The sequence below is a fragment of the Brassica rapa genome, chromosome A02 (genome assembly GCF_000309985.2).
Source record: "Brassica rapa cultivar Chiifu-401-42 chromosome A02, CAAS_Brap_v3.01, whole genome shotgun sequence".
NCBI classification, from domain to species: Eukaryota; Viridiplantae; Streptophyta; class Magnoliopsida; order Brassicales; family Brassicaceae; genus Brassica; species Brassica rapa.
In genome coordinates this window covers 29736555-29761283 of record NC_024796.2, presented here as the reverse complement: position 1 = coordinate 29761283, position 24729 = coordinate 29736555, and the positions used below count along the sequence as shown (strand labels likewise).

Sequence of the window (24729 nt, the reverse complement as noted above, 5' to 3'; positions counted from 1 at the left end):
GAACCAGTATCAGATATATAAACATATATATTGGTGGACCCAATAATAAAAGAATTCCATTTTTAATTTTATATATTCTTAGCATTTTATTTTATTGATAGTAATTTTAAACATATTACATCATAGAAGAGATACGAAATATGAAAATATAATTGAGAAACTAATTGTTTTTTGAAACTTGAAAAAAAAAATTTAAAACTAATCGTCTTTTGATACGGAAATTTTACATATTTATGTAACCAAAATTTTCTATACAAATTACATAATGTAATTTACAATATTGCTAGATTTGAAAATATTCACCTTTTTTGAGGATTAAAAGTGAAAATGCAAGAATACAAACAAGTAGGAGACAAAATGGGATAATTGTGAATTAATTATAGGCCATAACATATGTTGAACTAAGAGAATATTATCATATTTAATACATTTCTCTTATACAACTTCTTGTACTAGGTTAAGACCCGCGCCTTGCGCGGAATGAACATTATATATATAAATTATTTTATTATTATATGTTTATAACATATTATGAAATAATAAATATATATTGAATAATTAAAAAGTTATTATCTACTACTTATATAATTAAATTGGTGCGAACATATAAATAAATTTTATAAATAAAAAAAAATATTTTTTTTCTATTTGATATGATATATAATTAAATTTAAATGATAGTAACATATATAAGATATATTTTAATATTAATATTTATTAGATGATGCTTTTTGCTCATATTTTTTTTTTATCGTTTGTATCTGTTATAGCAAAAAGTCTTGATAACAAATTTTTTACTGTGGGATTAGTGGTTTAAGTAATTTATATTATTTCAAAAAAATTAGTTGTCAATATTTTTTCAATTTTTTTATCAAAAAAATGTTCAAAGTAAATTTCAAAATTAAGATATTTATGTATTTTTATATGGCATATAGTTTAATTATTTGTATCATGTCATAACAAAAGTTTTAAATCATAGATCACAAAATTTGAATGTGAAACTTTTAACAGTTTTAGTAATTTATACTCGTTTTTAAAAATTCAAAATATAATATATAAATAATTTTTTAAATTTTTATTATATGGTTACTATGATTGTTTAATTTATTTTAATAGTTTAAAATTAAACAAATATAATTATAATACACACTTATTTTTATCAAATCTTTATTATTCAAAATCATTAATTGTCATATATACTTTAGCCACATTAGGCAATTCCGTAATCTTATTTAAGGAAATAATGAAACACATTAATAATGTATTTATTGTGGTTTAATAAAAAGCTTATTATATATTTAGATGGACCAACATATTTCTCTAATGATTCTAAGAATCATTCTAGTGATGACATGTGGCTACAAAAAATGTTGCAATGCTTCTCAAATAATATATAGGGGATAAGAATAAAGTTCAATCGATGCGCATAAATTTGTTTCTGTAATTTCAGTTTGACATTGATAATAATAGTTTAACCCGAATTGGAAAAATTTGTGAAAAGGTCATAATTAATTGTGTGAATATAATCAAAATATTGACTAGATTGTGCTGAAGTATTTGAACTTTGCTTCCCTATATAAATACATCAAAGGCTCTTCAAAGAGCAATAAGAAAACAAAAGCTGGTTCTTGCTATCTAAAAAACGATAATTTTCTTCCCTCTTTCCTCTTAAACCGAAACCTATTCTTTCTTTGATCGATACTAATGGAGTACAACAGAAGTGGTTCGTCTTCTTCTTCTACTACAGAGGAAAGCGTTACCAACTATAAGGTAAAGAAGCTACTAAACCGAGTTATTAGTACACATTGATGAATTAGAAAATGCGTTTCTTGATTAGTCTTGTTATTGTTTGTAGGAGAAGAAGCCTTGTCAAATATGTGGAAATAATGCAAATGACGATTTTATTATGACTTGCTTCAAATGCAGAGTCACACGAGAACATATGTATACGTATTAGGATTCATGATTCATCCTCCTCCTCCACTTAACCAATAACATGGATCTTGATTTATTTGTTGTAATGTTTCAGTTATTGCGCAAAGGTGCTTTTTAAAGCTGTACCTGACGTGTGGCTATGTGAAGAGTGCCGCGCCTCACGTGGCGTAATCTTCATTAACCATGACGAAGCCTCAGCGAGTAATCAACAATCTGATTCGGAATCTGCAAAGTAGCTGAGCTGAGTGGTTGTCAGAGACAATTGGATTTAGGGGTCTCTTTTTTTGTAAGTTTGTTTATTGGTTCGCAAGTGGTCTTACTTGATAAGTGAGATTAGTTGTCTATCTGAGCTTAGCAGGTTGTGAGAGAGGTCTTGATTTAGTGTTTCTTTTTGTTTTTAAATATGCTTGTTGTTTGGGTCGCAAGTGATCTTACTAGAGAAGTGTGAGATTAAACTTCTTTGATGGTCATTTGCTTCGGTACTCTTATACATTCTCCTTTGCTTGCTACTTTGTTACCCAAAAAAACGGTACATGATTTCAAGACAGTTTAGAGATACAATTTCAAGATTTAATGACTATTGACAATATATCTCCCAGACGATTAATACTGATTCTGAAAATATGAAATTTTCGTGTTAGTGTTTAAAGGGGAATCGACTCCAGTTCGAAGAGATATAAAGGGAAATCAAAGCGAAGAATAACAAAAGAAACATAGTTTGGAGAATAAAAGAGGTTGGAACATATTAGGCTGTCAAACTCGAATTGAAACTAACTTGAATTAGGGCTCAACAAATTTGAGAGGTTTTGGCTGTGGGTGAGTGTGCTTTTCACAATTTAATGACATGTTTAATTAAAACTAACGTCATTTTCTGTTAAACATAGTCGACACCATCTAAATCGATGTGTAAAAAATACAAATTTCAAAGGTTTGTATATTTAATGGAAAATAAAAATTAGTTTGTGTATTAAACGAAGATCCAAAATTGTTCGTGTATTTTATTAGCAAATAATAATTAGTTCATATTTTAAAGGAATTTTCTTTTTATAATTTAAACACGTGTTTAATTAAACACTAGCTAACGTCGTCAATACTTTCGTTAAATATAGTTAGCCGTCTAAAACGATGTGTAAAATCTGCGAATTTCAAAAGTTTGTGTATTTAATAGGCAATGAAAATTAGTTCGTGTATTAAACGGGGATCCAAAATAGTTCGTATATTTTATCAGCAAATGAAAATTAGTCTGTGTATTTTTAAGGAATTTTCCCTAATTTATATTAACTAATGGATAACTCTGAAAAAAGTTAGATAAATTTATAACTAAATAACACTAAAATACACAATTCCGCCTTGTCAATTGTTTCCAAAATTAATCTTTCAAGAACTAACTGATATGGTCTTGTTAAATCTTCAAAATTTGATTTTTAAAGAAATACAGAAGAAACGACTAGAACAAAGGTGTCGTGTATATACCATTTGATTGTAGGGTTAATACAAATTTTTCTTTTCCGTGGATCAAAAGTTATTCTCAAAAAGTGAGATTTAACTTTTTTGATCATCTTTTTGAGCCACACTCAATGTATATCTCGTCTTCTTTAATTGCCTATGTCTCCTTGCTACTACACTCTGTGAAGCAATGATTCTGATGAGAAAGACTACTAATCTAAACTTGTGGTGACTTGAAAAATTAAATCGAAATAGAACAACTAATACCAAATATAGTAACATATATATTGGTACACTCAATATTAAAAGAACTTCATTTTAGATTTTACATATTTTTAACATTTTATTTTATTGATAGTGATTTGCAACATATTACATCATAAAAGAGATATGACATATGAAATATAATTGAGAAACTATTCATCATTTATACTGAAATTCTTACATATTTATGTAACCAAAATTTTATATACAAATTACATGATGTAAATTATTATATTACTAGATTTGAAAATTTTCACCTTATTCAGGATTAGAAGTTAATTGCCAAAAAAAAACAAATAAATACAAGATGAGATACTATGTGAATTAAGTATAAGCCATAAAATATGTTGAACTAAGAGAATAGTATCATATTTAATACATTTCTCTTATACAGCTTTTTTATAAAAAGAAAGTTTAATCAATGCGATTAAATTTGTTTATATAATTTATGTTTGACTTTGTGTGTTCACGATTGATAATAATGGTTTAATTTGAATCCCAAAAATGTGTGAATAATCAAAATTATTGACTAGAAGTACAATTAAAGTTGTATAAGAAGAAATTTTAATCGATGCGTTTAAATGTGTTTATGTAATTTATGTTTGACTGTGTTTTCCGATTGATAATAATTGTTTAACCCGAATCGGGAAAAATGTGTGAATAGTCAAAATTATTGACTAGAAGTACAATTAAAGTTAGAAGAAATTTTAATCGATGCTCTTAAATTTGTTTCTGTGATTTCTGTTTGAACTTGTATTTTCCGATTGATAATAATTGTTTAATCCGAATCAAAAAAAAAAGTGTGAATAGTCAAAATTATTGACTAGAAGTACAATTAAATTAATATGAATATAGTCAAAACTATTGATTAGATTTGGCCAACGTATATTTGAACTTCTCTTCCCTATATAAATACATCAAAGGCTCTTCAGAGAGAGACAAGAAAACAAAAGCTGTTTCTTGCATCCTAAGAAAACGATCATCTTCTTCTTAAACCGAAACCTATTCTTTCTTTGATCGATACTGATGGTGTACAAAAGAAAAGTAAAGGAGTACAAAAGAAGCGGTTCGTCTTCTTCTTCTTCTAGAGAGGAAAGCGTTACCAACTATGAGGTAAAGAAGCGTTATTGGTACACATTGATATAAAGAAAATGAGTTTATTGATTAGCCTTGTTATTGTTTGTAGGAGAAGGAGCCCTGTGACAGGTGCGGAAGTAATGCAAATGAAGATTGGATGCTGACTTGCTTCAACTGCAAAGTCGCAGGAATGCATATATACGTATTAGGATTCATGATTCCTCCTCCTCCTCTAACTTGAATCATTAACAAAAGTCTTGATTTTATTTGTTGTAATGTTTCAGTTATTGCGGAAAGGAGCATTTTAAAACTGTACCTGACAAGTGGATATGTGAAGCGTGCCGTACCTCAATTCGTGTACTCTTCATTAAGCGTGGCTTTGCTAAAGGTCCTAATGACACTGGTAACTCAATTCGTCTTAATCGTGCGTATAACACTGGAAGAACACTGGAAGCGAGCACTCTGGTAATGAAGACTCAGCGATTAAACCAAAAAGAAAAAGACTCAGAGAGTAATCAACAGCCAGACTCAAACACGCCCTCTGATTCAGAATCTGCAAAGTAAATGCTTTTGTCAGAGAGAGATGTGTAGTTGAGCTGAGTGGTTGTTGTCAGAGACTTCTGGATTTTATGGTTTCTTTTTTTTTTTTGAATAAAAGTTGTTTCTTGGGTCGCAAGTAATCTAACTAGAGAAGTGAGACACTCTTAAAAATATATTTTACTTGCTACTTTGTTACAAAAAAATATCTGAATTTTATGGTTTCTTTTAAAAAATAAATAAATAAAAGTTTGTTTCTTGGCTCTCAAGCAATCTTACTAGAGAAGTGAGATACTCTTAAAAATGTCTTTTACTTGCTACATTTTTTTTTTACTTGCTACTTTGTTACACAAAAAAAAATTATGCGTAAAGGCAACTTATAAGATGCAACTTAATGAGTCAATGTGTGATGACAATATCTACCAGACGCTTAACACTGGTTCTGAAAATGTGACCATTTAAATAATTTATTTTAACTTTATATAATCCTACTATATAAAAGGGACTAAATCCCTACTTTCTAAGCCTTGCCACATGGGCAAAATATTGTGAACCAATCAAGATGCCATGTCATCCGGACTTGAGTTTGAGTTAAAAAAAATAAGCTATTTTCGGAGCCCATTCGACCCATTTCGAAGCCTATTCCCGAGCCACTCTCTCATAAGCATAATCCCGTGTTCTAAACATCCTGTGTTAATTTTTTTAAAACACTCATATCTTAGAAATAGTTTAGAAAATATCTTTATATAAATGTTTTTTTCTTGAATAATATTTAACTATAATTTTTTGTATCTTCTTAACTTTTATAATAAAAATATTGTTTTCAGATAGCAACAAAATATATATAAAAAATATCTTATTTTTCAATTTTTGATAATTTTATTATATTATTTTAGAATCAATTATTTAATATTAATATAACATATAAATTTTATATGATTAAAATAAAATTCTTTTTTAATTATATATAAAATTCATTAAGGGTATTGTTTTAATTAACACATTAGCGAATCACTTAGAAATTAATAATAAATCAATAACCTATCTAAAAGTCTAAAACCTAATAAAATATGAAAAATAAGAAAAACTAACTAAATTTTAATATAAAATAGAAATTTAATATTACTAAAATAAAATTTATTTTTTAATATATATATAATATTAATTAAGGGTATTTGTTTAATTAATAAATTAGTGACTTAGCTAAAAATAAATAATAAATCAATGACTTAGCTAAAACCTAATAAAAACATGACAAATAAGCAAATTTACTAAAATTATGGATAATATGAAATATGATTGATTCTTTAATACAAAATTAAAATAAGAGTTTTGTTAAATCAAACATAAGTTTGTCGTATCGGTGTTACAAAAAAAAACAATAATTAATAGTGTCGTATGAATTATGTATTTTCCATTAGCGAATAAAATTGAAGCAGATTGTTGGAGGATATCTCAACGTATAGACGAGATTATGGAGATTGATATGGGAGTTGAAGTAACGGACACAACTGTTCCTCCGCAAAGAAACGCTCTTGCTAGACATCCTGGATAAAATGAAAGAGATATATATGAACTTGGCTTTGTGTTAATGGATGGTGAGTTTCCAATGCTGTTTGGAGCAAGGGCCAATATACACGCACCAAATCACCACTGCAAGCGGAAGCTGAAGGTTTGCTATGCGCAATGCAAGTGATACTGAAGTTTGGACACAAAGAGATGGTCTTTCAATCAACTGTGAACAACTGGTTATACTCATTCAAAAGGAGGAAGACTGGCCTGCTTTGAACTCGGAGCTAGACGAAATACATGCTGTATCTAAATAATTTTCTGAACTTTCTATTGCTTATATTCTTAGATCTTTAAAATTCTGTACGAATAGCCTAGCAAAAGGTGTCCGATCACGCGCATCTCGATCAGCTTTTTTAAACCCTTTTGCACCAAGTTGGCTAGCCCCACAAGTTAGCATGAGGGTGCCAAAAAAGAGAATAAAGTTGAAAGTGAAACTAAATATTCCAATGAACAAATTTATAAGAAGTTCATATTTATGTGGATGTCTATATGGGACAAACAATTTTTTTAAGATAATTATAGAATGTAGTCACGAAAAATCAATCTTAAAATATATAATTAAAAAAAACCATTTAAACAAATCATCAAAATTTTCAATATTACAGCAAATAAGAATATAAAGACCAACTATATTCTCTTCATGTATAATGTGTTGTGGTAAGATTCAAAAAAATTAACTTACTTTACAGTAAGGAAAAATTAGATTTTTAATTCCAAATTTACAGTAAAAACATAACATTTTATAAAACTAAACAATTGACATAATAGTATAAAAATATTAAAAAAAAATTAAAATACTATCCGCGCGTAGCGCGGACAAGGACCTAGTTCTGAATAAACGTAATTTAGATAAGTTAATAATTAAAACAAGTTTAAAAATACGCAATTGACGATTCAGGAGGTAACGAATTTAAAGATTCAGAAGAATTATTTTTTTAAAATTTATTTAACATCGTTGTTATACGATGAAGTCAAGATTTTAAGTTTTAGGGCTCTGTTTCTGTCTTCTGTTTCTCTATAGAAACCACATCTGCCACTATCGGCACAACGTTTCAGGCGACGCCAGTGAAGACCTTTGGATCAAGAACAACAAATGAAAAGGAGAAACGTAAACGAAGATCAACCTGAGAGTTGGCTTCTTTCCTCAAAGAAAGGGATGCAAGAATCGAGAGTACGTCACAAGTTTCTTATGATAAACTACAATCTTGTCCTTGCTTGCAGTTGTTAATGTTGGTTTGGTGATTCTTGGATCTGTTTGGTTTACGTTTAAAGTGATTCGAGTATATATGCGTGTGTGTGTGTGTGTTCAAGGCTTGTGATCTTGTGACTGTTGTCTGTTGTCATCTTGATTCTCTTCCTCTTCTTTGTATTGTTTCACGACTCGTTAGGGTTGTTGATTATGAGAGTTGTGCGGTCTATGTATAGGAGACGTGTGAGATATGTGGAAGTGTGGGCATTGCTGGTTTGATGATGGTATGCTTCAAGTGCAGAGATACTCGCGAGCATACGTAAGTAATGATCTTGGTCTAGATTTATCATCCTTACTTTTACTCTTGCAAGTCAAGGATTTTCTGATTGCTTCATGGCTGTTCTGTTTTTGTGTGTTTCAGTTATTGCGCAAAGGTATTTGTACCATGTGTCCCTCACATTTGGATATGTGAAGCGTGCCGTTCATCATCTCGCGTATTGCTCATACCTGGTGTTGCTGAGCATCATATGGAACTAGAAACCACTCGTGTTGAGCCTTCCTTAGAGTCAAACAACTCTCTCAGCTCCAGAGTAGATGATCATGATGAGACTGCTAAAGTAAGAACTATTGATATGGAAGAAGTTGTAGCCACATCAGTGATTCATCAGCCTTTGCAGCCACATACAAGTCCACTAGGTGGTGAAGCTCATCTCTATTTTTCTCTCACATTTTTTGTATAGTGGCTTACCACTATTGCTAACTACTGGCCTTTGATTTGCATGTTAATCAAAGTGCTTAAAGGAGTGTTATTGAGGTTCCAATTTTGTTTATGCAGCTAAAGAAACTTCCTCGGTACTCAATGACTCATCTCAAGACAACGAGCAGCATCAACCAAAAAAACGCAAGACGTTTCAGTTGATGGGCATACAGATCACTCTCTGATCTCCCTTCTCTTGATCAAATCTTTCACAGGAGTGCCTCACCTAAGTGTAAATCAAGAAACGGTTCAGTTGATAGGTATATAATAATAAACGATCAGTACATAGGTCTTGACGTCTTGTGTGTAAGTATATTTCATCCATTTGACTATGTTTTGTTCCTTGGATCACAAGTTACTACCAAAAAGTGAGATTCCATTTTCTTTGATTATGATTTTGAGCTACACTCTACTCAACGTATATATTATTATATTCTAGTCTTCTTAACTTACCTCTCTGTGTGTCCTATACTCCGTGAAGCAAAATGACTGATGAGAAAGACTATTGATTTTAAAGTTGTTTTGTTACAAAGAAAGATGATAGAGGCAGGCTTTCGCGACTACAGATTTCACTCATCAATAGATGTTACCAAATATAGTAACCTACGTCTGCCTTTGTCAAGGATTGAGGGGACCAGTCGGTGAACCCACTCTTAAATGAACTCCATTTGCAATTTTGATACTCCTTCAGCTTTTTATTTATTTGGCTTAACTAACAAAACTAAAAACTACATTTGAGTTTTAGAGTTGTGCACATCGATTGAAAAAAAAATATTTTTTAAAAAAAATATTTTTTTCTAAACAAAAACATCATTAACTATTTAAGTAATCCCATTTCAATTACAAAAAAATAAACTAAATAATTTAAAGAGCCATTAGCACTAAAAGTTTATTAATTTTACTAAAAACTAAAAATGTCATCTTATTTAAAAAAATACTTTAAAACGTCAATGGATGAAGTATTTATCTAATAGAATATTTATACACGTTACATAAATGTTCATATGTAAATTACAATATTGATATTTTTGTTTTTTCATCCATTTTGAGTAAAAGTTAAAATGCCACAATTACAAACAAATGAGATAAAATAGGATAATTCGCGAATCAAGGATAAGCCATAAAATATGTTGAATTAATATAGTACTACCATATTTAATAGTTTTCTCTTATATAATAGTCGAGCCAGAAACATAGAAAGACAATTAAATTGTACTGAATGGTCAAAATTTACAAGCCATAGAATATGTTGAACTAAAATAGTAATACCATATTTGATAGTTTTCTCTTATATAACTACGAAAAATTAATTGACGCGCTTATGTAAAAATTTATTTCAGTAATTTGGTTTGAATAATGTATTTTCTGACTGATAATAATAGTCGAACCCAAAAACATATAAAGACAATTAAATTGTACTGAATGGTCAAAATTTACAAGCCATAGAATATGTTGAACTAAAATAGTAATACCATATTTGATAGTTTTCTCTTATATAACTCCGAAAAACTTAATTGACGCGCTCGTGTAAATATTTATTTCAGTAATTTGGTTTGAATAATGTATTTTCCGACTGATAATAATAGTCGAACCCAAAAACATATAAAGACAATTAAATTGTACTGAATGGTCAAAATCTACAAGCCATAGAATATGTTGAACTAAAAAAGTAATACCATATTTGATAGTTTTCTCATTATATAACTCCAAAAAGCTTAATTGAGGCGTTCATGTAAAAATTTATTTCAGTAATTTGGTTTAAATAATGTATTTTCCGACTGATAATAATAGTCGAACCGAAAAACATAGAAAGACAATTAAATTATACTGGATGGTCAAAATTTACAAGCCATAGAATATGCTGAACCAAGATAGTAATACCATATTTGATAGCTTTCTCTTATATAACTCTGAAAAAATTAATTGACGCGTTCATGTAAAAATTTATTTCAGTAATTTGGTTTGAATATTATATTTTCCGACCGATAATAATAGTCGAGCCCAAAAACATAGAATGACAATTAAATTGTACTGAATGGTCAAAATTTACAAGCCATATAATACGTTGAACTAAAATAGTAATACCATATTTGATAGTTTTCTTTTATATAACTACGAAAAATTAATTGACGCGCTCATGTAAAAATTTATTTCAGTAATTTGGTTTGAATAATGTATTTTCCGACTGATAATAATAGTTGAGCTCAAAAACATATAAAGACAATTAAATTGTACTGAATGGTCAAAATTTACAAGCCATAGAATATGTTGAACTAAAATAGTAATACCATATTTGATAGTTTTCTCTTATATAACTACGAAAAATTAATTGGCGCACTCATGTAAAATTTTATTTCAGTAATTTAGTTTGAATTATATATTTTCCGACTCATATTTATAGTCAAACCCAAAAATATAGAAAGACAATTAAACTGTACTAAATGGTCAAAATTTACAAACAAATGAGATAAAATATGATAATTTGTGAATTAAATATAAATCATAAAATATGTTGAACTAAAAGAGTAATACCATATATAATATTTTTCTCATATATATAACTCCGAAGAAAGTTTAATTGATGGGCTCATGTAAAAATTTACTTACGTAGTTTTGGTTTGAATTATGTATTTTTGACTGATAATAATAATCGAACCAGAAAACATAGAAAGAAAATTAAATCGTACGTCAAAATTTAAAAACAAATGAGATAAATAGGATAATTTGTGAATTAAGTATAATCCATAAAATATGTTGATCTAAAATAGTAATACCATATTTAATAGTTTTGTCTTATATAACTTCGAAAAAATTAAGTTGACGCGCTCATATAAAAATTTATTTCCATAATTTTGGTTTGAATTATGTATTTTCTGACTGATAATAATAGTTGAACCCAAAACATAGAAAGACAATTAAACTGCGATGAATGGTCAAAATTTAAAAATAAATGGGACAAAATATAAAAATTTGTAAATTAAGTATAAACCATAAAATATGTTGAACTAAAAGAGTAATACACTATTTAATAGTTTTCTCTTATATAACTCAGAAAAAGCTTATTCGATGCGTTCATGTAAGAATTTGTTTCCATAATTTTTTTTTGTTTCTGTGTTTTCCGATCGATAATAATAGCATAACCCGAAAACATAGAAAGACAGTTAAAATTGTAGGAATAGTCAAAATTTATTGACATAGAAAAAAAAAAGTTGATTCTCATTCTTCATAAGAGACAATTCCTTAAATATCACCTCATGTATAGATTTGCAATTATCAAAAGTTTATGGGCATTTTTCTTCAGTTAAAGACAAAAAGTAACAAAATTGCCCGAAAGTAAAAACTACTGAACAACTTGGCGACGAGTAAAAGATGAACTTTTAGTAATACTTGATACAATACGAGGGGTAGTTGTGTATTTAAATGAAAGCTAAGGACTATTAATGAAATTTATTCTTTCTTTAATAATAATATTGTCGTCTTCTTTGTTTCCCACTTTCCCCCTCTCTCTCACTAACATTACCTCCCCACACCACACCACACCACACCACACCAGTCCACTTTCTCTCTCTCTCTACAATCTCTCTTTTCTCATTTCAACGTTAAACACTCTCTCCCTTCGCTTCTGAGTTTCACGGTAACGAATCTGAACCGTTTCGTATGTAAAGTCTCAATCTTTGCCATCGTTTTACTCTGCTTTTCGTAGTGGGTTTCCTCTGAGCTTTGTTTAGTTTTGTTTAATCTCTTTCTTCTTTCTCTTCATGTTCCGTACAACGCAAGCAACCACAAGTTAAAGATGTTTTTTTTTTCTGAAACAAAGAGAAATTGGCTGATTCTGTTACTCCTCTGTATCTGCACTTCTCGTCACTCGTAAACTGACAATGTGGGTTTCGTTTAGGGTTTTGTAGGTTTCTTCTGAATCCAAATCAGGTTGAGAATAAGGAAGAAAGGCGTCGACTTGGTGAGACCCTCTTTGTTGTTATTACATTGCCTTGTTCGTTATGTGGAAGAAAGAACCAAAACCCAAGCCTTTCAAAACTAGGGTTTTTGTGTCTTCTCTGATTCGTTCTGTGGATAGATTCTATAACGTTTTGGTGGAAAGGTTAGATTTTGTGAACATGGGTTCAATAAAATAGTCTTGGCCTAACTTTTGTCACTGCCGTTTTAACCCTCTTTAGAGCTGAGTTTGGTACGTAGCTGCTCTCTCTTATTGAATTAGATTCTAGGGTTTTGGTTTCTTGTCTTCTCTGGTTTGGTAGAAAGTTTAGATTTTGTGACATGGGTTTCATAGATAGTGTTGGTTTATAGAAGGTTTCTGAATCAGATGATGCTTTAGCTCCCTCGAGAGTTGAGTTTCAATACGATTATAACTCTCTAGATTCTTGGTTTTAACTAGTGTTTTGGTTGGGGTTTCGTTTTTCTCTTTGTGGCAGGTTGCTAGTTTAACTTTGGTTGTTCTTGTGTTTGGGTTTGGTTTTAACTTGTTTTTTGGTGCTTTTGATGGTTTCTTGTCTTCTCTGATTCGCCCTGTGCATAGTTTTTGGTGGAAAGGTTAGATTTTGTGACATGGGTTCATTAATAGTGTTGGCCTAACTTTTGTCTCTGCCGTTTTAAACCCCTTTAGAGCTGAGTTCCGTAGTAGCAGGACGATTATAACTCTCTCTTATTGAATTAGATTCTAGGGTTTTGGTTTCTTTGTTTTGGTAGAAAGTTTAGATTTTGTGACATGGGTTTCATAGATAGTGTTGGCTTATAGAAGGTTTCTGAAGTAGATGATGTTTTAGCTCCCTTGAGAGTTGAGTTTCAATACTATTATTATAACTCTCTAGATTCTTTTGGTTTTGACTAGTTTTTGTTTTTTTTTTGTGGCAGGTTGCTGGTTTTGTAAGCAATGAGTCCTGGTCAAGGCAAACTACCTTCAGATTCGATCAAAGTGGTCCCTGGAAGGAGTAAACTGAGGGTTGAATCTTCAAACCCGGTTGCTAGAGGGAATCCTATACCTAGACCTTCAAAGGTGAAGTGTATCGCTCCAGAGGAAGTTATAAAACTACATTCTGGTGTCAGTAAAGTGCCTCTTCCTCCAGCTTCTGTGTCATCAAGACCTTATAAGCCTGCTCGTCGAGCTTTTGAATCACAAAGACCTAAGCCTACTCGTGCAGCTTTTGAATCACAAAGACGTGAGCCTGTTCGTCCATCTTTTGAATCATCAAGACCACCTAAGCCTTTTCCTGCAATTTTTGAATCACAAAGACCTAAGCCTGCTCTTGCTACTTTTGAAGCACCGAGACATGTCCCGGCTCGTCCAATTTTTAAACCACCAAGACCTGTCCCACCTCGTCCCACTTATGAACCACCAAGACCTGTCCCTGCCCGTCCTGCACCAGGTTTGAGAAAAGAAATTGTTTGCGGTCTTCGAGCTGCTTCGAGTATGAATCCAACAACAGTGAGACAGAGAACCAATCCAACAAGTCCCTCACAACCTAGGACGGTTGAGCTTCCTCCTAGTCTACGTGCTTTTCAGATTCCTTCAAGAGTTCGACAACAAGATACTACTGATGCAACAATACATACAATACAAGGTGATACTTTTGTGCTTCTTCTCTTTTTGAAAGCCAAACTTGTTTTCACTGGATGACTTAAAAAAAATTGTGGGTTTTCTTGTTTTTTTTTTCTAGAGACAGTTGTGGAAGCTGGTGATAAAGATAAAGATCATGGTTCCAAGGAGACATGTCGATCAACATCTAAAGAAAGGATCTCAGAGTTGCTTCTATATCGACCAGCTTTGCTCCCTACTTGGAAGTGAGTTACAAACTGTCTTTTGAACTACACATGTGTTTTGTTAGAATTGTCAGTGCAAGCCTTACCATTAACCATATGCTACATTGTTGAAAGTGAAGATATATAGGTGTAGAAGCTTGAACAAGATCTTAATAGGATCTATTATACCTTCACAAGTCACTAGCTTTGCTGTTATATTGATCAACTTGTTTCTTTCAACCAGGGGACGCATGGTGGATTCCACCACGCTTTTTCCGGAGTTCGACTGCCAGTTTTGGGCTAATCCACCATCCAACATCAGCAGGAAAGCACTGAGACTCTCAATGGCGATGCCTATATTTCTTGAGGTGGAACTGGTTCCTATAGGCCGTATTCTGAATAATGTGTTGTTTGGTAGAATCCCAAAGCTATCAGATGTGGAATTATACTTTTTCTTAGATGAGAAGGAAACAGTAAGGTACTACTAAAAAAAACATTTTCTACAATGGACAAGCTTCTTCTTCTTCTTGTTTTATACAACTCATTCTTACTTAGGTCTAAACGGGAACGTGCTCATCTATTTGAGACCATGGCGACTCGCAAGGCTATGATCAAAGCTAGTGTAAACGGCACAGAGTTGTTGATATTCTCCTCAACACTACTGGACAAGACCTCCCAGTGTATGTATGCCTATTCTTGTTTTTGTACATAATTTTTCAGTGGCCTCAAGAATAATAAACATATGTTTTGTGTGTTGCAGTTTTCATCAAGAAGCAGACCAAAACAGAAAACTATCTTTGGGGTTTCTTCCTCCATAACAAAAACTCACAAGCACATGTTCCAGGAACTTCTCATCACCTTGATGATGGCAATGTTGTTGACATGGACATAGACCCTGAAGACCAGAAGACTCTAGGGCTAACTCTCCAGCCAATTGCAGTATCACAAAGCACTTCCTCAAGTCTACCTCCTGGTTTTAGGATGATATGGACACCAACCTCCTCAAGGCCTTGTTGATCTTCTGGAGAAAGACCGTATTGGAGTTAGATAAACATCTTCAGGTTTGAAGTATAGTCACGGTGAAGCAGCTAGCTTAGATAGAGAAGTACATATCTCGGTTTAGCAATTTGACCATTTAAGAGAAATTTTGACAGATCTTTTTGAGTGTTTGTTGGAACCACAGACTCTTCTTTTGTGAAGACAATATTAAAATGTTTGTAACCAAACTTTAACCAGAGATCTTAAAGAACATCATTGACTTTGCAGTTTGATATCACCAATTTTTTAAAAATTAATTTCTTAGGGTTCAATTGATCCGGTTCAACCGGCTAATTGGTTTTGGTAAAAGGTGACGTGTCAGACTGTTATTGGTTAACAAGCTAGGTTTCTCACTTTCCCTCCAAACAAAAAAGAAAAACAAATTGAAAAATAAGTTTTAAGACTTAAAAGAAGCTTCAGACATATGATTAGACAGACCCTTCAGCTTCTTCTTCTCTCTCTCCGGTCTTGTCTTTAGTAAGATAAAGAGTACTGTGCACACATCTCCCTGATACGACCATGGCCGGCGAATCAAGAAAGCGAAAGGTTGGTCTTTTATACGACGAGAGGATGTGCAAACACGACACACCTGACGGTGAGGACCATCCCGAGTGTCCTAATCGCATCAAAGCTATCTGGGAGATGCTTCAGCGCACTGGTCTCGCTCAAAGGTTCCTACTTTCTCTCATCTCTAGCGGCTTTGTTGTTGTTTGTTTGTTTGTTGCTGAAATTTTAGTCAAATGGGTCTTGTGGCCTTTCCTTTTCTGTAGATGTGTGGTTCTTGGTGGTATCAAAGCGGAAGATAAGCATCTCCAACTGGTTCACACGAAGGAGCATGTTAATTTAGTTAAGAGATTAAGCACGAAGAAGAAAGATTCTCGGAGAAACAAGATTGCTTCAAAGTTGGATTCGATATATCTTAATGGAGGCTCATCAGAAGCTGCATATCTTGCAGCTGGATCTGTTGTGGAGGTAATAGTAATACTAGATGCATATAAATGACTTTGAGGATAGTTAACACTTAACAGTATCTCCTTGCAACTTAACAGGTGGCGGAGAAAGTTGCAGAAGGAGAATTAGATTGTGGCTTTGCTATTGTTAGGCCACCAGGGCACCATGCTGAGGCAGATGAAGCCATGGGGTATTGTCTATTCAACAATGTAGCTGTTGCTGCTAGCTATTTAGTAAACCAAAGAGTAAGGATGTCCATTGACTTTTATGATGTTATTATTTCCTTTTACATAGTTTTAAAAATGCTTTTTCTTGAATGCAGCCGGATCTAGGTATCAAAAGGATTCTGATTGTTGATTGGGATGTTCATCATGGAAACGGTACGCAGAAGATGTTCTGGAAAGACCCTCGTGTGCTAGTTTTCTCCGTTCATAGGCATGATGGTGGAAGCTTCTACCCAAGGGGAGATGATGGAGATTATGACAAGGTTGGGGAAGGAGCAGGGGAAGGTTTTAACATAAACGTTCCATGGGAGCAAGGAAGATGTGGAGATGCAGATTATTTTGCTGTATGGGACCATATCTTGATCCCTGTGACCAAAGAGTTTAATCCTGATCTTATTTTGGTTTCAGCTGGATTTGATGCAGGTATTTATTTTAGCCTTTTTTTTTTTTGCAAGAATATGTCTGTCTTAAGACCATCTCCAATGGCTTACTCTATTTTTTACTCTAAAATAGAGTAATTCTATAATAGAGTTTGAATTTGCTCCAATGGTACTCTATTTTAGAGTAAAAAATAGAGTGATGAACAAACAAAAAACAAATTACTCTATATTTGGAGTAAACCTATTTTTCACTCTATTATAGAATGAGAAATAGAATACCATTGAAGCATTTTTTACTCTAAACTCTATTTTAGAGTGAAAAATAGAGTAAGGTTGGAGATGCTCTAAGATGTGTTTAACCTTTTCAACTTCCTCTTAAAAACAGCTATTGGTGATCCGCTTGGGGGCTGTTTAGTTACACCAGGTGGATATTCAGTTATGTTGCAGAAGGTTTGTGTTTATAGTGTACTGATTGGTTTGGCTGGTTCTTCAATATGTTTTCACCAAAATGTTGTCTCAGCTGATGGAGTTTGCACAAGGAAAGATTGTGATGGCATTAGAGGGAGGGTACAGGCTTGACATAGTTGCAGAGTCTTCAGTGATGTGTGTCCAAGTTTTGCTTGAAGACGACCCATTTCAATGTTCCGTTGAAGAATACACACGGGACTCTACACGTACTGTCATACAAGCGGTATGGCTCTCTTCTATATCTTCTTCAGTGCATATGTACACTAGTTTCTAAGACTCATATGGGTTTTAGGTACGCAAGAAGCTATGCGCATATTGGCCTTCACTTGCAGATGAAATACAGTTGAAGGCGGAAGCTCCTCTTCCAGTTAAAGCACCTTTCCCATTTGCCATTTTCATTTAGTCTTTTTTTCTTGACTCGTTGCTTCTGCTTGAACTTCTTTTTTCTTTTTGTTTTTTTTTCTAGCCAAACCTTGATGAAATCCTACCGAACCTTCACCGCAAAATGCAATGTATCTTCCTGGGTGTAAGCTGCTTCCTCTCTCATTCTCTCCCTTTTGAGTTCTAATCCTCTGAGACTGACTTGAGTTTGTTAGATGTGGGATAAAGGGGCTAATAGTAGTAAGCAGCAAGCCGAGAGATTGCGTGCTTCCTTGGAGGTGGCCTTGGAAGAAAAGGCGGCGCTACAGACCAAGGTGGCTGAACTGCAAGGTGAGGCCAGCGAGAAGTTGCGCCTTCAAGTCTCCCTAGAGAAATATGCAGCGGAGGCAAAGGAGGCCGCTGAGCAACTGACGCAAGTTTGCAGCGAACTGAGGGAGGTCAAGATCGACCTAGACTTTCACCGTGAGCTTTTCAAGAAGGCGAGCGAAGAGAAGAGATTACTGGAGGGCGAACTGCAGAAGGAGGCCAGCGATAAGTTGCGTCTTCGAATCTCACGAGACAGATATGCAGCGGAGGTGAAGGAGGCCGCTGAGCATCTGGCGACAGTTCGCAGCGAGCTGAGAGATGTCCAAATTGATCTTAACTTGCACCGCAAGCTTCCCAAGAAGGCCAAGAAAGTCAAGTAGTCAAAGTTAGAGTGGAGTTTCATTGCCCTTTTTGTAAAACCAAACTATGGTTACTTCTTTTTGGAGGTTTAGTGTACTCAACTACAAGTCCAACACTAAACCATTGTGGTTGTAGTAAAATTTGCTTATCTCAGACTGTCATTGACTGAGACTTGAGATTGTTAGGTTTCTCTCACTTTTCCCTCCAGAGAAGATAATAAAAAACAAAATCAGATTTAGAAGATGAGCTTGAGATTGTAAAGACTCATTGATTGTGAGTGAAATGGAGAAGCAACTGATAAAACAGATTGGTGAGAGAACAAACAAAAAAGGATCTCCTGTTGTGTTGAAAGCTCAGAAGAAAATCTATAAGATTAGGCCTCATTAGAGTCTGGCTGAAACAAAAAGCTCATTGTATACCTTAGGAAACAATCTCAAGCTACAAAATTATTTTCAAGATTAGCAAAAACAGAATTGTTTCTAGATAAAGTGTTTCATTTATGAAAAAAAAAAGCTATAGAATCCCTAAGACTGTCATCAAATAAAACTGAATCAGAAAATTCTTGACAACATTTTTTGGTAGTTGCTTCAAGCTCTTTTGGCAACATCAGTGTCATCTGCAAAATCTCCCACAGGTCCATTCTCCATCTCAGTTTTCTCCATACCTCCACCAACACCAAACTGAGTACTGTCACCACCGAACTGAGAGCCGTTAGCAACAGGGTTTTCTCCAGAGAATCCACCATTGTTGCTACCGTAAGTTTTGCCACTACCATAACCACTACTTCCATTACAACCACCACCAGCACCTGCATTTGCAGTTGAACCCTCAACATAAGCGCTGCCGCTAGATCCATAGCCACCGCCTCCATAATTGCCAAGATTACCTCCATAGTTACCATCACGGTCTCCATAATTGCCAAGATTACATCCATAGTTACCACCACCGCCTCCATAGCTGCCATTATTACCTCCATAGTTACCAGCATATCCTCCATAGCCGCCACCTCCACTTGTTCTATCATGAGCATAATTCACTTTAACAATCCGGCCATGGAGATCCTGAGAAGGATTATTAAATCATCAGATTAAAGAGGGAAAATGTTCTTAATTCAAACCAACATAGATGACAAAGAAGATAGTGAATACTATCAATGAAAGTTAACCCAACCAAACACCTAGAAACTCGCATGTAATAAAAATCCAAACCCTCGAGACCTACCAGTTTCATGATCCAAAATAACCCTCGTTGTATTAAAAACACACAGAGACAGTGTTAAGTAACAAAATACACAAGGCAACTAAACAAACCATACACAACAAGATCAGTTAAATTACTTTCAACGACATCACCGTATTTGCTGAAAGCTTCTCTTAAGCTATCCTCATTCATCCCCTATTCAATAACTTAGCATGAAAATAGTAATGTTAGCAAGAACATAGCAAAAAAAAAAAAAAAAAAAAAAAGCTTAACACAAGAGACGTGACTCACCTCCAATAAAGAGCTTAGAAGATGACATGCACCTTGCAGCCTGAAAAAGCGAAGTATCTTTTAATGTTCTCCAACACATTGAAATATCTGGTATTATACATGTCGGACACCAAAGGCTTTTCTCTCAACACATTGAAGTATCTGGTATTATACTTAAGCTTCTCCTTATTGTCCCTTTTAGTTTTGGTTAATTTTATATTTACTTGACGTTATATTATTCTGTCAGGTTCTTGATGAAGCAGATAGACTGCTGAATGAAGATTTTGAGAAGTCTCTTAACCAGATTCTGGAAGAGATCCCTCGTGACCGTAAAACATATCTCTTTTCAGCAACTATGACTAAAAAGGTTGTTCTGATCTATCCAAGTGTATTGGTGGAGTTTGAATTGTCCTGAGAACGATCGGCTCATTAAACTCTTGTTTTTGGCCCCTTGTAGGTTCAGAAACTTCAAAGAGCATGCTTAAGGAATCCTGTCAAGGTACATAATGAATCTTTTTGAGTGTTTGTTGGAACCACAGACTCTTCTTTTGTGAAGGCATATTAAAATGTTTGTGACCAAACTTTAACCAGAGATCTTTAAGAACATCATTGACTTTGCAGTTTGATATCACCAAAATTTTTTAAAATTAATTTCTTAGGGTTCAATTGATCCGGTTCAACCGGCTAATTGGTTTTGGTAAAAGGTGACGTGTCAGACTGTTATTGGTTAACAAGCTAGGTTTCTCACTTTCCCTCCAAACAAAAAAAGAAAAACAAATTGAAAAATAAGTTTTAAGACATAAAGAAGCTTCAGACATGAGTAGACCCTTCAGCTTCTTCTCCCTCCGGTCTTGTCTTCTTTAAGACTCTGCAAAATACGACCATGGCCGGCGAATCAAGAAAGCGAAAGGTTGGTCTTTTATACGACGAGAGGATGTGCAAACACGACACACCTGACGGTGAGGACCATCCCGAGTGTCCTAATCGCATCAAAGCTATCTGGGCGAAGCTTCAGCTCACTGGTCTCGCTCAAAGGTTCCTCCTTTTCTCTCTTCCTTCTCGCTTGCTGCTTTGCTGTTAGTTGTTTTGCTTATAAGAAAGTTTTTGCCTTTCTTCCTTGTAGATGTGTGGTTCTTGGTGGTAGCAAAGCGGAAGATAAGCATCTTCAACTGGTTCACACAAAGGAACATGTTAATTTAGTTAAGAGTTTAAGCACAAAGAAGAAAGATTCTCGGAGAAACAAGATTGCTTCGAAGTTGGATTCAAAATATCTTAATGGAGGCTCATCAGAAGCGGCGTATCTTGCAGCTGGATCTGTTGTAGAGGTAATAATACTAGATGACTTGTTGTCTCTTTCAGAATGGAGGATAGATTTAACAGTATTTACTTAATAAACAGGTGGCGGAGAAAGTTGCAGAAGGGGAGTTAGATTGTGGCTTTGCTATTGTTAGACCACCAGGGCACCATGCTGAGGCAGATGAAGCCATGGGGTTTTGTTTGTTCAACAATGTTGCAGTTGCGGCTAGTTATTTACTAAACCAAAGAGTAAGCACTTGTATTGACTCTTGTAATGTTATTATTTCCTTTTAACATAGTTTTAAAGTTCTTTTGTATGGTGAGTGTGTTGCCAAGCTCTTTTTGCTTTTCTTGAATGCAGCCGGATCTAGGTATCAAAAAGATTCTGATTGTTGATTGGGATGTCCATCACGGAAACGGTACACAGAAGATGTTCTGGAAAGATCCTCGTGTACTAGTTTTCTCCGTTCATAGGCATGATGGTGGAAGCTTCTATCCAACGGGAGATGATGGAGATTATGACAAGGTTGGGGAAGGAGCAGGGGAAGGGTTTAACATAAACGTTCCATGGGAGCAAGGAAGAAGATGTGGAGATGAAGATTATATTGCTGTATGGGACCATATCTTGATTCCTGTGACCAAAGAGTTTAATCCTGATCTTATTTTGCTTTCAGCTGGATTTGATGCAGGTTATTTTTGAAGTCTTGCATGAATATGTCATCTTAAGAGTTGTTTGTCTGTTTAACCTTTTAAACCTCCTCCTCTTAAAACAGCTATTGGTGATCCGCGTGGGCGTTGTTTTGTTACACCATATGGATATTCAGTTATGTTGAAGAAGGTTTGTGTTGTGTTTAGTGTACTGATTGGTTTGGCTTGGTTCTTTAGCCCTGAGCTTCTTCAATATGTTATCTCTCAGCTGATGGAGTTTGCACAAGGAAAGATTGTGATGGCATTAGAGGGAGGGTACAATCTTGGGTCAGTTGCAAAGTCTTCACTGGCGTGTGTCCAAGTTTTGCTTGAAGAGAAACAAATTCAAGATTCCTTTGAAGAATACCCATATGAGTCTACATGTCGTGTCATAGAAGCGGTAGTTGGCACTAGTTTGACAAAGACTCATATGCTTCTTTGGGCGTTTTAGGTACGCAAGAGGCTATGCGCATACTGGCCTTCACTTGCAGATGAGTTACCGTGGGAGGCAAAAACTCCTAGTAGTCCAGTTAAGCACCTTTCTCTTTTTGTCCATTTTCTTCATTGTCTCCTAACTTTGCTTCTGCACAAACTTCTTTATTCAAGACAAGCAGTAGTAGTAGCGACGACGGAGAAGAAGTTCTAGAGAGCACTTTTATTCAGGAGGTAAGCTGCTTCCCTCTCTCAACTTCTTATCCTCAGAGTCTGACGTGAGTTTGTTTGTCCGCTTATTAGAGGTGCATTAGAGAGGCTAAGCTCACAATTCTCTCCATCCGTTATAAAAAAGCAAGCCGAGAGCTTGCGTGCTTCCTTGGAGGTGGCCTTGGAAGAAAAGGCGGCGCTACAGACCAAGGTGGTTGAACTGCAAGGCGAGAAGTTGCGCCTTCAAGACAAATATGCAGCGGAGGCAAAGGAGGCCGCTGAGAAACTGACGCATGTTTCCAGCGAACTGAGAGAGGCCAAGATCGACCTTGACTTTCAGCGTGAGCTTTTCAAGAAGGCCAGCGAAGAGAAGAAGTTGCTGGAGGTGCGGGTCCTTAAGCTTGAAGCTGAACTGCAGCAGGAGGCTAGCGATAAGTTGCGTCTTCGAATCTCACGAGACAGATATGCAGCGGAGGTGAAGGAGGCCGCTGAGCATCTGACCAAAGTTCGCAGCGAGCTGAGAGATGTCCAAATTGATCTTAACTTGCACCGCAAGCTTCCCAAGAAGGCCAAGAAAGTCAAGTAGTCAAAGTTAGAGTGGAGTTTCATTGCCCTTTTTGTAAAACCAAACTATGGTTACTTCTTTTTGGAGGTTTAGTGTACTCAACTACATGTCCACACTAAACCATGTTGGTTGTAGTAAAATATGTTTATCTCAGACTGTCATTTACTGAGACTTAAGATTGTTAGATTTCTCTCATTTCCCCTCCAGACAAGATTAAAAAAAAAAAATCAGATTTAGAAAATGAGCTCGAGATTGAAAGACTCATTGATTGTGACTGAATATACCTTTTAGAGTAAATTTTTTATACTGCTCAATGCGAAACGAGAACCGACTAGTCGCTACACACATTTCTTAACCAACTATTAAAGTTCATTTCACAAAAACAAGCAGTGCAATGAACTCAGTCATCGCTCAATTCACACAATTCGGTTTATTATTTAAGACTCCATTCATCCTATAACTCTAGGACCTACACAGCTCAAGCGGACCAACCCTCCCCTTTCTTGCTGCGTTCCTGTGAGGTCGCCTGCCCTGGTATACCCGGCATCCGGTTCCCTTGGATGTAGTCCATACCCCTTGCAGTGTATTACGACCCCTTCCCGCCAAGACTCGGCGTGACTCAATCTTACCGGCGCCTCTATTCTTACTTGCCGTTTTTGAACGCTACGGCCGCCGCGTTTTCCCATACTCCCCACCAGTCCCTCGGTGGTTCGTATTCCATTTCCATTCATTTCCCATACTCCCCACCCGTTCCTCGGTGGTTCGTATTTCAATCATTTAACCTTTCCTTTTTCCTTATCATTTCCTTTTCCTTAAACCCTTAGACTTTTTCTTACTTTCCTTTTTAGACGCCACCCGTTCTCGGTGTCACACTCAATCCATTCAACAATCATTCATAGATTTTCTATTATTCATCTAACAGACCGGTTAACCGTTCTCTTAAGATCCTACGTTCATTTCTTTATAACCATCCTAGCTCTCAATCACGACCACAGGTCTTCAACCAATCAAACAATCAATCAATCAACAACACACCAGTTTATTTAGAATCTTAAATCAGTACGAGAGTTCTAATGCAATATGATCTATCAACCTAACAACAAACAGGATCTAATCAATCCTAGCAACCCATTCAACAATATAAAAGAACATAGAACAGATCTGGGTAGAACACCTCACCTTAGCCTAGATCTGGATCTGGATCTAAAAAATAAGAGGTGTGAGAAACGGGATCTGAGATCTACAACACCACGCGGCCACCACCACCATTCGCGGATGCACACGGCGAGGAGAGAGAGAGAGAGAAGAGAGATGCGGTGAGGAGAGAGAAAAGAAGGAGAGGCAGCGCGGGGAGAGAGAGAGAGAGAGATCTTCGACGGCTAGGGCTTCCTGTCTCCGGGATTTTTCTGCAGAGCTTCGCTCTAGAATTT

General features: G+C 34.8%; 6 protein-coding genes across 12 annotated transcripts in view; 5 read left to right on the top strand and 1 right to left on the bottom strand.

The window, feature by feature from the left end:
* The first annotated feature begins 1704 nt into the window (after window positions 1-1704).
* Window positions 1705-5749, top strand: LOC117132022. The gene is made up of 3 exons (XM_033285333.1): window positions 1705-1770; window positions 1856-1944; window positions 2030-5749. The coding sequence occupies exons 1-3, from the start codon at window positions 1705-1707 to the stop codon at window positions 2169-2171; spliced, it is 297 nt and encodes a 98-aa protein (XP_033141224.1). The 3' UTR covers window positions 2172-5749.
* A 1741-nt stretch (window positions 5750-7490) lies between these two features.
* Window positions 7491-15794, top strand: LOC103854933. 6 transcript variants are annotated; one of them, XM_009131897.3, is made up of 7 exons: window positions 7492-12411; window positions 12673-12735; window positions 13647-14353; window positions 14450-14573; window positions 14776-15009; window positions 15087-15211; window positions 15292-15794. In XM_009131897.3, the coding sequence occupies exons 3-7, from the start codon at window positions 13666-13668 to the stop codon at window positions 15546-15548; spliced, it is 1428 nt and encodes a 475-aa protein (XP_009130145.1). In that variant the 5' UTR covers window positions 7492-12411; window positions 12673-12735; window positions 13647-13665; the 3' UTR covers window positions 15549-15794. The 6 variants fall into 6 exon arrangements, with proteins under 6 accessions (XP_033140411.1, XP_009130145.1, XP_033140409.1 ...); XM_033284518.1 differs by having other exon boundaries at window positions 7492-8002; window positions 8257-14353; XM_033284519.1 differs by having other exon boundaries at window positions 7492-8339; window positions 8442-14353.
* A 219-nt stretch (window positions 15795-16013) lies between these two features.
* Window positions 16014-19205, top strand: LOC103854931 (histone deacetylase 5-like). The gene is made up of 9 exons (XM_009131896.3): window positions 16014-16240; window positions 16340-16541; window positions 16619-16765; window positions 16843-17167; window positions 17510-17574; window positions 17645-17815; window positions 17885-17959; window positions 18059-18118; window positions 18189-19205. Exons 1-9 carry the CDS (start codon window positions 16089-16091, stop codon window positions 18657-18659), a joined length of 1668 nt encoding a protein of 555 aa, XP_009130144.2. The 5' UTR covers window positions 16014-16088; the 3' UTR covers window positions 18660-19205.
* On the bottom strand, window positions 19177-19718 carry LOC103855091 (glycine-rich RNA-binding protein 3, mitochondrial-like; the record flags this gene model as incomplete). The annotated part of the gene is made up of 1 exon (XM_033284614.1): window positions 19177-19718. A coding segment is annotated over one exon (492 nt), but the record flags the coding sequence as incomplete, so codon positions are not given.
* Window positions 19719-20618: 900 nt separating this feature from the next.
* Window positions 20619-23494, top strand: LOC103854929 (histone deacetylase 5-like). 2 transcript variants are annotated; one of them, XM_009131894.3, is made up of 9 exons: window positions 20623-21144; window positions 21233-21434; window positions 21508-21654; window positions 21767-22094; window positions 22179-22243; window positions 22322-22492; window positions 22544-22621; window positions 22699-22758; window positions 22828-23494. In XM_009131894.3, exons 1-9 carry the CDS (start codon window positions 20993-20995, stop codon window positions 22951-22953), a joined length of 1329 nt encoding a protein of 442 aa, XP_009130142.2. In that variant the 5' UTR covers window positions 20623-20992; the 3' UTR covers window positions 22954-23494. The 2 variants fall into 2 exon arrangements, with proteins under 2 accessions (XP_033140412.1, XP_009130142.2); XM_033284521.1 differs by having other exon boundaries at window positions 20619-21144; window positions 22179-22492.
* A 1067-nt stretch (window positions 23495-24561) lies between these two features.
* LOC103854930 (DEAD-box ATP-dependent RNA helicase 10) overlaps window positions 24562-24729 on the top strand; it is a 22558-nt gene continuing 22390 nt past the window's right edge. Inside the window, exon 1 of the mRNA XM_033284524.1 lies at window positions 24562-24612. The gene's annotated coding sequence lies outside the window, so the exon portion shown is untranslated. The remainder of the gene's footprint in view (window positions 24613-24729) is intronic.

Coding starts and splice junctions, on each gene's coding strand:
- LOC103854933 (XM_033284518.1), top strand. CDS start 13,666: ATGAGTCCTGGTCAAGGCAAACTACCTTCAGATTCGATCAAAGTGGTC. Junction 15,010..15,086: donor GATGAGAAGGAAACAGTAAG/GTACTACTAAAA, acceptor ATTCTTACTTAG/GTCTAAACGGGAACGTGCTC. Junction 15,212..15,291: donor ACTGGACAAGACCTCCCAGT/GTATGTATGCCT, acceptor TGTGTGTTGCAG/TTTTCATCAAGAAGCAGACC.
- LOC103854929 (XM_033284521.1), top strand. CDS start 20,993: ATGGCCGGCGAATCAAGAAAGCGAAAGGTTGGTCTTTTATACGACGAG. Junction 22,493..22,543: donor CATGTCGTGTCATAGAAGCG/GTAGTTGGCACT, acceptor TGGGCGTTTTAG/GTACGCAAGAGGCTATGCGC. Junction 22,759..22,827: donor AGAGCACTTTTATTCAGGAG/GTAAGCTGCTTC, acceptor TCCGCTTATTAG/AGGTGCATTAGAGAGGCTAA.
- LOC117132022 (XM_033285333.1), top strand. CDS start 1,705: ATGGAGTACAACAGAAGTGGTTCGTCTTCTTCTTCTACTACAGAGGAA. Junction 1,771..1,855: donor AAAGCGTTACCAACTATAAG/GTAAAGAAGCTA, acceptor TATTGTTTGTAG/GAGAAGAAGCCTTGTCAAAT. Junction 1,945..2,029: donor AGAGTCACACGAGAACATAT/GTATACGTATTA, acceptor GTAATGTTTCAG/TTATTGCGCAAAGGTGCTTT.
- LOC103854931 (XM_009131896.3), top strand. CDS start 16,089: ATGGCCGGCGAATCAAGAAAGCGAAAGGTTGGTCTTTTATACGACGAG. Junction 17,575..17,644: donor ATTCAGTTATGTTGCAGAAG/GTTTGTGTTTAT, acceptor ATGTTGTCTCAG/CTGATGGAGTTTGCACAAGG. Junction 17,816..17,884: donor CACGTACTGTCATACAAGCG/GTATGGCTCTCT, acceptor TATGGGTTTTAG/GTACGCAAGAAGCTATGCGC.